At 47.9% G+C, this 14,544-nt stretch overlaps 1 protein-coding gene across 1 annotated transcript; it reads right to left on the bottom strand.

The window, feature by feature from the left end:
* Nucleotides 1–1,059: 1,059 nt before the first annotated feature.
* On the bottom strand, nt 1,060–14,544 carry LRP10 (LDL receptor related protein 10). The gene is made up of 8 exons (XM_056863671.1): nt 14,469–14,544; nt 11,372–11,410; nt 10,715–10,847; nt 9,106–9,290; nt 8,009–8,230; nt 4,272–5,118; nt 1,895–2,024; nt 1,060–1,614 (listed from the first exon to the last, which is right to left on the bottom strand). Exons 1-8 carry the CDS (start codon nt 14,542–14,544, stop codon nt 1,060–1,062), a joined length of 2,187 nt encoding a protein of 728 aa, XP_056719649.1.

Here is a 14,544-nt window from a genome sequence, read left to right on the forward strand (position 1 = left end):
TCAAGTTCATTGTGCATATTCATTTTCCTCCTTTTTTTTGCCGCCGTCATTGAAATAATCTGCAACAATCACTACTCAATTGCTTTTAGTCCTTCATACGAAATTTTCCTTATTTACAGCCCATCAGTTAAGGATAAGATCTTGTGCAAAATTTAACTTCTCTCGCTTGCTGCATTTTAAAAAATAATTTACTTACAAAACATCAATAAAAGATCAAAGTAGTTTCCATCTTTGCTCTTCTGTCTTAAAAACAGTATTTTTCTGACCATCGCAAAAAGAAAAAAAAAAGATTTCGAAGGGAGTCACCAACTTTAAATATTCTTTTAGCTTTGTTAGCTTCAGGGAAAAAAATAATTTTGCTTTTCTGTACTGCGTCGTTACAAAACAACGTTTGTGGCCTCTAGTTATAACCCTTAAAGAGCCACCACTGATTGCTGACAAATTTCTCTCCTTCCTTCCCTTTTCGGCAGAGGAATATTGTCATGTCTCCCTGCGAGAACATATTTATTTTTTTCCACCCCCACCTCCTCACTTTCTAAGAACATTTTTTAAAATGTCAAGTGCATGCACTTCTAACTGTTCTTCAGAAGAAAGCCATATTTCAGTGCCAGCTGAACCGGCCTGTTGCTCACAGATCGGGGAAAAAATATATATATACGAAAAGGCGTCAAGAGGATTGGGTGGACCCACAACATTTTTCTCAGGGCTTGTCACAGAGAACAGTGATCCCAGATGACCGACGTCCCCTTTCAGAAACGTTATTTAACCGGCACGCAAATATGACGCCGTTCATATTCGGCGGCACTGAAATTTACATCCTCCGATAAGTCGGAAGAAGGGAGCGTCCCGGTGGCCCCAACCATCTACTCTCTTGGTCCAACACCAAGAGCAGAAACAGAACCTTTAAGGACGTTTGTTTCCGATCCGCCAGTCAATTTCCCCCCCTTTCCTATCCATTTCACTACTAATTGACTGCAAACTTCTTAAAGGGAGGGGTCCAGTGTTAGACAAAGTCAGAGGAGGTCACCTTGGCCGGGAAGGGGGTAATCAGTGGGGCTGTCAGGTCAAAAGGGGCTCGTCGTCCCACACTGCGGCTTCGCTCAGAAGACGCGGCTCAGTCAGAGGCACCAGCAACACGTCGTCTTCGTCCTCGGGGGACGGGGGCGTGCTGAAGGTGTCCCCGGCCTCGACGGACGACGGCGGTGCGGGGGGAAAGAGCCGCACGCGGAGAACTTGCATCATTCCCGAAAGCCGTGGAGTGGGAGGAGGGAGAGGGGCCTGGGGCTCCGGCAGAGGCTCGGGAGGAGGCGGGACTTTCTGAGGAAGAGGCGGGGCCTGCTCTTCGGGTTGGACGGAAGTCGTGTTTTCTTCCCCTAGAACCGGCTCGGGCTGAGTATCGAGAGCGGAATGGGAAGGAGAGGTGGTGGCAGCAGTCGCCGTCGTCGTGGTGGAGGGCGACGGAGCGGGCCGAGGGAGTAGTCCCCACCGGCGCATGCGCCTCACTAAGCGGCGCAGGAAGCGGCTGCGATGTGGGTGTCGGCCCCCGTTGGCGGTGGCGGCGGGGTCACGGCGCAACAAATGCAGCAGAGACCGCAAATTCCCCAACACTGAGTTCTGGAATGAGAAAGAAATTAGCTGAGGTGTCAACCCAATTCAGCTTGATCCCAGGAATCCTGGGAGTTGTAGTTTTGTGAGGGTGCTGAGAATTGAGATATTCTGCTCTTACTCAACAGGACTGTGGCTGGGATCCTACAAACAAATTCTGTGTGCACTAGATAGCTTCTCCGATGGAGTTCGCTTCCTCTTACAAGAGAGGTGCAAGGTCTATGGCTTTCAATGCTGCTTAATACAGAGATGGCCTCGGAAAACTGAGGCCGATAGTGGGGCTACTCACCTGATTGGGATGCTCAGTAGGGAAGCCATCGACTGGGGGGATGACGCCACGAGCTATGAGCTGCCCATAGGAAGGGGGAGCTTGCCGCCGAACCATCTGGGCCTCCATCCGTGATATGGGGGCGACGGCCCTGCAGAGGAGAAAAGCAAAAATATGAATTACAATCCCCAGCGGTTTCCTCTTCTCAAACAGCCATGACCAGCCAGCTTTTTCCTTCCTTTGCCATCCTCTTCTTCCTTTCTTCATTTCTCTGCTTTGCATGATACCGGGAGCATATCACCCTGCTACTACAGCAATGACACTGTCTACTGATCTGCTCCTGAGCCCAATTTAAGGGGCTAGGGTTTTTTTAAAGATAGATGTTATTATTTTTTATCAAAACAGACATAAACAAAACAAATCCCCCATACATACCACAACATGCATTCAGTCCTTCCCCCCTTCCAAAGTTTGCCAAAGCTCATTATGTTATAAAATATTAGAATCATAGAGTTGGAAGGGACCACCAGGATCATCCATTCCAACCCCCTGCACAATGCAGGAAATTCACAACCACCTCCCCCCCACATCCCCAGTGACCCCAACCCTTCCCCTGCCATGCAGGATCTCACAATCAAAGCACTCCCGACAGATGGCCATTCAGCCTCTTCTTAAAGACCTCCAAAGACGGGGACTCCACCACCCTCCGAGGAAGTGCATCCCACCATCAAACAGCCCTCACCGTCAGGAAGTTCTTCCTAATGTTTAGGTGGAATCGCTTTTCTATTAGTTTAAATCCATTACTCCGTGTCCTAGTCTCTGGAGCAACAGAGAACAAGCTAGTTCCCTCATCAACATGGCATCCCTTCAAATATTTAAACATGGCTATCATGTCTCCCCTCAACCTTCTCTTCTCCAAACTAAACAAACCCAACTCCCTAAATCTCTCCGCATAGGGCATGGATTCCAGACCTCTGACCATTCTGGTCCCCCTCTTCTGGACACGCTCCAACTTGTCAACATCCTTCTTAAACTGTGGAGCCCAAAACTGGACACAGTATTCCAAGTGAGGTCTAGCCAATGCAGAATACAATGGTAGTATTACTTCCCTTGATCTAGACACAGTACTCCTATTGATGCAGCCCAGAATTGCATTGGCCTTCTTAGGCCTATTAACCTATTAATTACTGATTATAAAATCATAATATAACATCTTAAATATTATGTTGATCCTTGTTATTACCGCTTCTAATTCAAAGATGTTCTTAATAAAAATAACTTCCTAGATTAAACATAGCTCAAACTTGAAGTTACTATATATGAAACATTTACTCTAACTTTACGATAAAGATCCTATTAAGAAGCTGTAACATATATATCTTAATATAGGTGTCTCCTTAACAGTATTTTACTTTATCTTAATGGGTTAGTTTTGACCTTTAAAGACCTACAAGGCTTGGAACTGAGGTACCCTTCTTCTCCCATGTTCCTGACCTGGAATTGGGATCACCCCCACCAATCAAAGAAGCTTGTCTGGTGGGCACACAAGAGAGGGCCTCTTTGGTGGCAGCCCCAGGATTCTGCAACAGCCTCCCCAGGGAGGTGCATTGGGCCACTCCCAGTCAACCTTTAGGTGCCAGTTGAAGATGGTTCTATTTAGGACTGCATGTGACTGATCTATTTTTTAGCAGTCCTAATTGGAGTTTCAAAATTGTGACCTTTTATGTGGTTTGTAAGGAGCCCCATGGCGCAGAGTGGTAAGCTGCAGTACTGCAGTCCAAGCTCTGCTCACGACCTGAGTTCGATCCCGACAGAAGTCGGTTTCAGGTAGCCGGCTCAAGGTTGACTCAGCCTTCCATCCTTCCGAGGTCGGTGAAATGAGCACCCAGCTTGCTGGGGGTAAAGGGAAGACGACTGGGGAAGGCACTGGCAAACCACCCTGCAAACATAGTAGACCTAGTAAATGTCGGGATGTGATGTCACCCCATGGGTCAGGAATAACCCGGTGCTTGCACAGGGGACTTTACCTTTATGTGGTTTATAATTGTTGTTTAATTTATGTTGTTTTATTGCGTTTTCCTAATCGTTTTATTTGTATTGGAAGCCTCCTCAAGTTCTGCAAAGGAGAAAGGTGGCTAATAAATGTTTTAAATAAATAAATACATGATGCCTTTGAGCTTCAGCAGCTGTGTTCAGAAGGCCTGCACTTAAACCTTAGCCCCACCCTCTACTTTTGATCCACCATGTTGATATTTCTGGCCCCACCTGGAGGGAGTTACCTTTTCTACCCACCGGTCCCAGTCCCTCCCTCAAACATCTCACTTCTATCATTACCTCGTTTGAGCCACCCTGTGTACAAGTCTTATCGGCCCCCTTATGACCCAGCTCTGCCCCTTACCCAAACTCGTGGCTACGGAGCGCGTAGAGGCGGCAAGTGCAACCCAAAGCAATCACCAGGAGGAGGCCACACACCAGGCTGCCAATAACAGCCGCCGTCACCACTTTGCGTGGGAGGACGTATGAGCAGTCTGCCTCGTCGGAGGCGTCGGTGCAGTCCGCCTGCCCATCGCACACCCAGCTCTCGTAGATGCAGCGCCCGTCCCGGCACCGGAAGTTGCCCGGCTGACAGGTGTGGCAGCGCCGCTCGTCAGCAGCGTCCGCGCAGAAAGTCTGATAATTGCAGCGGTCAGCGGGGCCGTAGCAGGCAGCCCCGCTGATGCCGCGCCCCCCGCACGGGAATTGCCCTTGCGGACAGCCGCCGCAGCCATCCTCGTCGGCACCGTTGGCGCAGTCCCAGATGCCATCACAGCGCTCGGCGGTGCTGTAGCAGCTGGCGCCTTCACCGTCTGAGCCACCGCAAGGAAAATCCCACGGGACACAGTAACCCCGCACGTGGTAGGTGGCATTGAACCCCAGGCGTATCGTTCCCGGAACAGCCTGGTACAGGACCCACGCGCGGCTGGAGGGAGAATCCACAGAAACAACTTTGCCGTTGCTGGTATAGTCCAAGTTGCGCAGCAAACGAGAGTGGGGTGCGCTGCCGGGCACCCCCTCGTACACCTGCAGAGAGTCCCGGACGTCCAAATCAATGACAGTAAAGCGGATGCTCAGCGGGCGGCTGTCGTGGGCATCCAGGGCCCATTGGCAATGGGCAGCCCCAGGGTGGGCATCTGGGGCGAATGCTGGTGAAAAAATTACGCCGTAGAAGTTGTCCAGGCTGACGTTGCACAGGTGGGCTTTTGATTCTGCAGCAAGGGGAGAGAGAGGAGAGTATGGAAAACAGTGAAAATGGCCCAAGGGATGGGACGAAACATAGAACGGGCAGGATTTTTATTTCACAAGTCGGGGCCCCCCGAGGAAGTGGACAGGGAAATGGACATAAATGACTGGGAATCCCTTCTCCCCTGCCCAAGTTCCCCTCAAAGATATTTATACTCTAAGGCAGGGGTGTCAAACATAAGGCCCGTGGGCTGGATCCAACCCCTTGAGAACTCTTATCCAGCCCTTGAAGCAGCTGCTCCAACCCCACTATTGATCTGGGCTGGTGAGGCATGGCCCGGCCTGACCATTGATATCCGGCCCTCCTAACAATTGAGTTTGACACCCCTGCTCTAAGGCATTTGAATAGGCCAATTTCCTCTTTCCTCTGTTTCCTTTCCTCCCTTTTAACTGATCAGCTGCCTTCCATATTCTGCGCATTTTAAGATAGCAACAAACCTTCTGAGTTCTCATCAGGGTGTTTTTTAATTTTTTTATAATGTCTTTTATTTTTGGCGTGTAGCTGGGGAGTGCCCTCAATTTTCTAGAAAGGAAAGGAGAAAATGAACGAATGGTAGCTGAAATGCCCAAAAAAGTGCAGCAGCTATACAATTTTTTTTCTGGACTAAGGGGGGGACGCTCAATTACGGCAGCTGTTAAGCTATTTAAGGCTAAATCTCTTCCTCAAATGCTATATGGGGCGCCACTTATGATCACGGCAAATTACTCCAAGATGGAGAAGATTCAATCTAAATTTTTGAGAGCTGTTTTACAAGTCCCTTCCAGTGTCTCTAATGCTGCAGTTCGAATAGAGACTGGGGAGGTTATGATTGAAGCGAGGATATGGATAGCTGCGATTTCCTATTGGCTTAAAATAGCACTCTGTCCTAAAGGACTCGTTAATCTGATCCTGTATGATACCTTTGCCTCTCCCTGGTCGAGGAGTTTGAAGAATAAATTAGGCTTCTGTGGGCTCTCTCAAGAACTACTTTTATCTATGGAGTATTTGCAGGCCAGGGCCTTGATAAGGCAAAGAGTACTAGATGTAGAACGACAGCATGATAGACTTAAAAACGTGTGTTACAATCGAAGCACCCTTACTAATGTGACCCTGATGCCATAACTTGTTCATCTGGAAATCCCTGATTATAGGAGGGCCTATAGCTCTCCCTTCAGCTATAATGGAAGGGAGATATAAGAAGATCCCCTATGGTGAACGTGTATGCCCTTGTTCTGATGGGAGCATAGAGACCCTTGAACATGCCATTTATGACTGCAAAATTTATAATAAAATAAGACATTCCCCTTGTAATAGCTGATCACCCAGGGAAAACTAGAGCGACTCGCCTTTTTAATATGCTCTCAAATAAAGACACTGAGCTTACCTTTAAAATGGCCAAATTTGGATGGCAAATTATGAAGACTAGGCGAGCATGGGTCGAACCTAACGAATGAGTGTTTTTATATTTATATGTGGATTCTAACTGTGTTTTAGTTAAGCTTAAGTTTTTAATAGTTCTGCTATGTAAAAGGTAAAGGTCCCCTGTGCAAGCACCGGGTCATTCCTGACCCATGGGGTGACGTCACATCCCGACGTTTTCTAGGCAGACTTTGTTTACGGGGTGGTTTGCCAGTGCCTTCCCCAGTCATCTTCCCTTTACCCCCAGCAACCTGGGTACTCATTTTACCGACCTCGGAAGGATGGAAGGCTGAGTGAACCTTGAGCCGGCTACCTGAAACCGACTTCTGTCGGGATCGAACTCAGGTCGTGAGCAGAGTTTGGACTGCAGTACTGCAGCTTTACCACTCTGCGCCACGGGGCTCTAGTTCTGCTATGAATGTATGATTATGTATTTATCGATGTATATAGCTATTATTTTTATCATGTAAAAGTTTTTTATTGTTGGTCTGGGACCGTATTAAACACTTTCAGATTTCAGAACAAATGGTAGACAGATGGATGGATAAATAAGAAGATGCAGAGTCAGATGGACGAAAGAAAAGATGTGCTTTGAGAGGGGCCATGGTTCAGTGGCAGGGGATGTATTGCACCCGTAGAATATTCTGTAAGTCCCTGGCATCTCCACTTATAGGATCTCTGGTAGCAAATGTCACAAAAGACCCTTCTTTGCATGAGATCCTGGAGGGCCTTTGCCAGTTTGAGCAGACGATACTGAGACAGACAGACCAAAAAAGCAGCTTCATATGTCTCATACTGGACTGATGGAATTGGGACTTATTACAATTGTGCATTTTACAGGCCAACATAAGCAAACAAGCATCCAATACCACCTCTCAAGGAGTTCACACCCAAATTTTGATGGGGTGGGGGAGAGAGACAGTAAAACAGAAGTGAAGAAAGAAAAACAGAACACGGTGGGAATCAGACTGGAAAGCAGTATTAAAATGAGAATTACTAGCAATATGGAAGAACAAGCTCCGCTGAGGAAAGCCCCGCTTGCAAAGGGGAGTCCTGCCTCGCCAACCATTTGAAGTTCTCCAGTAGCATCAGCAATCCTACAGATGGGGGCAGTTTCTGCTAAACATTATACACGTGGTTTTCTAGAAAGCTCGGATGATGGCCCTAATTAAAAGCAGAGTAAACTTAACCGTTTTGCAAAAACAGGACTGGTTCCGTTATGGGCCAGTTGCTGGTTGAAACACAGAAGTAGAGGACAGCGATAGACGGAACAGTTTGCTTGGGGACTGATGCCCTTCAAACGATGAAGGGCTGGCAGTGAAGAAGTCCAGCTGCCAGATGACACCCTATTGCTCAACACACACAGTACGAGGGGCCGCAACATGAATCGATCAACCAAACCCGTGCAAGATTCTCTGTTCTGTTTACAACAACCGCTCCCGTTAATTGGGCGTTACCTCCCCGAGGCCTATCTGACGAATGCCTCCGCAGCATCTCCAAGCTCTCCGTCGCCGCTTCTCGACTCGGCTGGTCCAGCCAAGGTGGCCAATGTGTCCCTTTGGCAACGGCGCGTCCCCACCCGTCGGCCTGACTTGCTGGGATGGTGCTGGAGGCTGTACTTGTGCACCTTCGCCCCTGGCTGCAAGACGTGGTGATCCTTAGCTTGGAAAATGTCCATTCTGGGTGAGAGAAAGGAAGAAGCACCAGGGGCGGGGGAGACAAAAAGGTGAACCTCTCTACCAAACTCACCCACCCCCACATAGGGAGGAAGGGACAAAGAGCCTGCCCATCTCAGCCCTACACTGCTTGATCGGGAGTGGTGTAGCAGTTAAGAGCAGTGGACGCTAATCTGGCGAACCAGGTTGGTTTCCCCACTCCTGGACATGAAGCCAGCTGGGTGACCTTGGGCTAGTCACGGTTCTCTCCGAACTCTCTCAGCCCCATCGACCTCACAAGGTGTCTGTTGTGAGGAGAGGAAGAAGAAGAAGAGTTGGTTTTTATATGCCGATCTTCTCTACCACTTAAGGAAGAATCAAACTGGCTTACAATCACCTTCCCTTCCCCTCCCCACAACAGACACCCTGTGAGGTAGGTGAGGCTGAGAGAGTGTGACTAGCCCAAGGTCAACCTGCTGGCTTCATGTGTAGGAGTGGGAAAACCAACCCTGTTCACCAGATTAGCGTCCACCGCTCATGTGCAGCAGTGGGGAACCAAACCCGGTTCTCCAGATCAGAGTCCACCGCTCCAAGCCACCGCTCTTAACCACTGCGCCACGCTCGACTAAAGCATTTGGGCTTTTCAGGTTAAGAGGAACATGATACAAGAGGTAGGAAATTATGCTTCGGAAACAGAAGACTGGGCGTTTGGCTGAGAGGGTGGGTGGACGATGGGAGAACCTGCGTTGACGTATGCAGCTGGAGGGGCCGATGGAGGGGGGGAGGAACGGACTGGATGCACAGATGGCTAAATGGAGAAAAGCAAACTGAATGATTTGGGGAGAAGGGTTCCACGGCTGTCCAGGGAAATTCTGCCCTGACAGTAGCGACCCCCATACCTTTCTCGTATTTCAACAGAAACCCGTCGCCTGCCATGAATTTCCAGCTGTAGCTCAAAGTCACATTACCCCCCTTTATCTGGAGGGGCTCCGGAATATTGTAGCCGCAGAATTTCTTGGTCGGCTGAAAAGGCGAGCGAATCGTCAGAACTTCTGAGCCACAGAGAAGCCGGAACCACTGGAACCTGTTGGAAACAGAGACAAGGAAGAGGGGCTGTGGCTCAGTGGTAGAGCATCTGCTTGGCATGCAGAAGGTCCCAGGTTCAATCCCCGTCATTTCCAGTTAAAGGGACTAGGCAGGTAGGTGATGTGAAAGACCTCTGCCTGAGACCCTGGAGAGCCGCTGCCGGCCTGAGTAGGCAATACTGACTTTGATGGATCAAGGGTCTGATTCAGTATAAGGCAGCTTCATGTGTTCAAGAGTGCTGGTATGTGGAATAAACAGAAAGGGGGAAAAAAAAGAAAACGCTACCTAAACTAAAAAAAGAATTAAAAGTTGAGCTAAACATTATACAAAATGTTATCATAATTTATTATAGAGTGTACACACATTAAAAACACTAGGCCTGAAATATATAGGCTTCAAATTAAAATTGCTAAATATCCAACAATGTTGATGAAAGAGAGATTTTTTTAATGCTCACCATTAACACCTATGTTCATACCTTTATTAATAAAATAAAATCTAAGTAAAACAATTTTTTTTAATTTTTAAATCTCATATATTGTGTGGCCTATTGTCAATTGTTGCAAAAGATGTGATTTTCACCATATAAAATTGACACACACGCAAAGGCTCTCAATTTCTTTCCCCCCCCACATTCAGGTGGTTACAGTTCCGCATATCTTTTATGTGTTTCTGGATGTGTTTGTGAAAATATTTATGAATGTATATATGACCACTGAGAAAGGCCGAAAAGCGTCTGGTTTTATAGTGGTCATTTGTATTTATTACAGATCACCAATACTGTTGGATATTTAGCAATTTTAATTTGAAGTGTATATGTTTCAGGCCTAGTGTTTTTAATGTGTGTACGCTCTATAGTAAATTAAGAGTGTCGGTGTGTGTCAGATTTTATTTCCCTCTGATGATACTCCTGAGGAATCCCTGTGGAGGGGCGGTGGATTTATGCAGAGAAGTCATCGGGGGTGGAGAAACACCACCCGGATCCATGGACAGCCCAGCTCCCCCAAGCTGATCTCCGCAAAAATACTCACTTAGGAGTATTCATGGCTACTAGTAAAAATGGATACTAGTCAGGATGCAGACCTATTCTCTCCAGGATCAGAGGAGCATGCTGAATATGTTAGGTGCTGTGAAACACAGGCAGGATAATGCTGCTGCGGTTGTCTTGTTTGTGGGCTTCCTAGAGGCACCTGGTTGGCCACTGTGTGAACAGACTGCTGGACTTGATGGGCCTGGGTCTGATCCAGGAGGGCTTTTCTTATGTTCTTATGGGACCATCTCCTGGGCGAGAAACGGTCCAGAGAGCAGGTAGGGAGAGAGGCACAGAGGGTGGGAGAGGGAATCTTTGCTCTCTTGGGAGTCCAGCTGTGGTCAGCACCAGGTGTCACACAGGTGTGCGCATGAGAGTGAGCGCTTCCTCACCTGATGGAGATGATCTCCTCGGGCCCACCGAGAATCACCCAGCTGCAGCTACTGTAAGGCATCCCCTGCATAGAAGGGCTACGGATCTGGCCGGGGAATTCCCTCCGGACATCAGGGTAGCCCTGACAGACACCTGTGGAGAGGAAGAGAGAAGACCGGGAAAATAGTGAGCTCTTCTTTCAACCCATGCCGTCTCTCAATTCCCCCTGATTTTCTGCAGCCCCCTCCCCAATAACATATCCCAAATGTTTCTTTCTATCCCCTAGAGCAAGGCTTCTTAAACTCTTCCCACTTGCGACCCCTTTTCGCCTGATAAATTTTTACGCAACCCCAGGTATATAGGTATATAAAATAGGTATACAAATCAAACATTTACTGATAATAAATCATAAAGAAATTTATTTTAAAACAATCTTTTGGTATACGTATAATTTTATTATTTATTAAAGATGAAAGCAAATTTGCATACTAATAAGATGGATGTGCTTGTTTCGCGACCTCCCACATTCAGTTGCGAGACCCAGATGGGGTCACGGCCCACAGTTTAAGAAGCTTTGCTCTAGAGAGGATCAGGATTCTATGACCATTCTGGAATGCCTCCCAGCTGACACATCTTTCTTGTATGCACGGTCCCATCCCTTCCACCTGTTAACTCACCCATATAGGTGGGGCTATTTTCCACTGTCGGAAGGATACCTAAGGAACGGAAAGCACACAGAATCAGATCCAAGGGTTAATCTACTGCAGCCAGGAGTCATGCGTCTTGTTAAAGAGTAATGCATTATAAACTGGCTTGGGCCATGGCCCATTTCATTAGACGTATGAAGTTTTACCCGCAGTTGGCAAACACACACACGGGTGTTCCAAGAACAAGGAAGTGTTCTAAACAGTGTGCCCAAAAGATCACAAACTGTAAGCCTATCCCCTTTCTAAGCAGAGCTTGGAGGTACACAACAGAAAAACACGACACTTCCTTGATAGTATGCTTGCAGGAACAACAGAATACCCCAAACATTAAATTGGAGCTGCACTTCTGAATGAAGGCATTTTTTTCCACATTAAAAAAATCACAACGATGATCAAATTCAAGACAAATCAAATCTGCAAGGGCATTTCAGCAAATTCAGCCCGAGGCCTCCTTTTTGTTGAAGCAAGAACGTAAGAGATTTCTGCTGGAATCAGATCAGGGGTCCATCTAGTCCAGCATCCTGCCTCACGTAGTGGCTGACCAGTTCCTCTGAAGCTCCAGCCACAAGGCACAGAAACCAAGGCCTTCTGCTGAGCTTGCCTCCTGGCACTGAGATTCAGAGGCTGACTGCCTTTGAATGCGGAGGTCAAACAGTGGGTTAGGTCAAATGCAAACAAGTGTGTTAGGTCAAATGGTTTCATAATACTGTGTGTGTGTGTAAAGTGCCGTCAAGTCGCAGCCGACTTATGGCGACCCCTTTTGGGGTTTTCATGGCAAGAGACTAACAGAGGTGGTTTGCCAGTGCCTTCCTCTGCACAGCAACCCTGGTATTCCTTGGTGGTCTCCCATCCAAATACTAACCAGGGCTGACCCTGCTTAGCTTCTGAGATCTGATGAGATCAGGCTAGCCTGGGCCATCCAGGTCAGGGCGTTCTACCGTGCATTATGATATTATACTGTTAGGATGTGTACTGGACTACAGTTCTACGTCTGACCACCGAGGAAGGCCTTTTTGAGGCTGAAACACGTCTGGTCTTTATTTAGTCCCACTTTTGGTCCTTTTTTTCGGTCTCACTTCTGTCACTGTACGATTTCACATCAACTGTTTACGAGTTTCATGTATTTATTATTTGTGAATGACTCGCCTATGATACAGGCCTTATGTTTTTAACTGGACTGTTTTAACTTTAAAATTTATATATTTGTAATTTTAGTGTTTTTTAGTGCAGCCTTTTCGGTTTGGCTTCAACACTTTGGTGGGAGTTTAATTTGTCCCCACCCCCCACACTTTTGTTGATGGTCGATTTTAGTCACCATGGCGTGTAACCACTGAGAGACCTATCCTCCACGAACCCTTTTAAAGCTATCTGTGTCATTGGCCTAATTCCACATTTTAATGACTTGTTGATTGAAGAAGTATTTCCTTTTCTCCACCCTGAATCTACCGCCCATCTACTTCACTGGAGATCCTCCTAGTATTTTGGGAGAGGGGGGGAGGAAGTCTATCTGTCTACTCTCTTTACCCAGTGCAAAATTTTTATAAACCTCTACCCTGTCCCTATTTAGTTGTCTTTTCTAAATTGGAAAGTCCCAGATTCTTTGGCCTTTCATAGAATCATAGAGTTGGAAGGGACCACCAGGGTCATCTAGTCCAACCCCCTGCACAATGCAGGAGATTCACAACTGCCTCCCCCCCCACACCCCCAGTGACTCCCACTCCATGCCCAGAAGATTGCCAATATGCCCTCCCTCTCGCGATCTGCCTACGGTCATAGCATCAGCATTGCTTTCCTCATAGTGTAGCGATTGTGATGTCAGCAGCAGAGTGTCTAGAGGGGTCTAGGGAGACGGACGCCCACCCACTGAAGACATGAAGCGGCCTTAGACCAAATCAGATCATGGGTCCAAAGAGGGTTGCATCCACACATTGAAAGACACCGACGTATCGCTGCGCTATAGCAATCATTCACAAATGCAGAGAAGTGTACAACGACAGCACAGTATCCAGCAATGTGTGGACGCAGCCAGGGTCAGGCTTTGCCTGCTCTGACCGGCAGCTGCTCTCCAGGGCCTCCCATCAGAGGCCTTTCACATGACCTACTTCCTTTTTTTTTTTAATAATGTTTTTAAATTTTTATAACATAAAACAAAACGAAAAAATACAACAATAATAATATAAAGAAAATTAAAAAAAATACAAGAGTATCTATATACACTTATTAATACATTCACGGTTACAAAATTATAAAGTTCGACCCTCCACCCACCTTAAAAAGTGACCCATCACCCGACTTCTGAAGAAGCGTCTAAACAGTTTTAAAAACAGCCATTAACAGTAAAATACAAAAGTATTAAAACTAGTTTCTATAACTCCCTAATTAAAATAGTAAAATCTGTTTCTGCCGGTTTATTGTGACCTACTTCCTGATCCTTTTAACTGGAGCCGCCGGGGCATCGAACCGGGCACCTTCCCGCCGCGTCCCTCGGAAGGGGCAAAACACCCTTTATAAGGGTCCGCTGCCCAGCCTGGCGCAGTGGTTAGTGCCAGGGCAAGACCCGGGTTCGAATCCCCACTCCCGCCAAGGGAAGCCCGCCGAGTGACCTTGGGCCAGTCGCACCCGCTCAGCCGAACTTCCTCCTTTCCCACTACACCAAGACTAGATTAATTAATTAAATTAATTAATTTAAAGGCTAGATTAATTACTAAGATTGTATCTGAAGAAGTGAGCTGTGGCTCCCGAAAGCTCCTCCCCTACCAGAAAATATTCTTGTCCGTCTTTAAGGTGCCGCTGGACTCCGGCCCTTTTCTACCACTGCAGACAGACCAACACGGCGACCCACTGCGAATTAACTTCCTCCTTCGCAGGGTTGTTGTGAGGATGAAACCGGGGGCGGGGGGGGAGAGGAGGAGGACGCCAGCCCCTTTGGCCCCCCTTGGGGCAGACCAGCAAGGCACCCAGGAAGCCCCCCCAGAAGCGATGGGGGGGGGGAAGCCGTCCTCCCACCCGCCCCCCCCAAGCTGAAGGGGGGCAGCCCAGGCCCGCCCCCCCCGCGGTGCTCTCTTACCCCAGAGGAGTCCCAGGAGCAAGGGGGCCGCCAGGGGCGCCGGGGACCCCCCGCGACCGCCGCCCGCCGGCTCCAT

This window comes from Euleptes europaea, chromosome 18 (genome assembly GCF_029931775.1).
Source record: "Euleptes europaea isolate rEulEur1 chromosome 18, rEulEur1.hap1, whole genome shotgun sequence".
NCBI lineage: Eukaryota > Metazoa > Chordata > Lepidosauria > Squamata > Sphaerodactylidae > Euleptes > Euleptes europaea.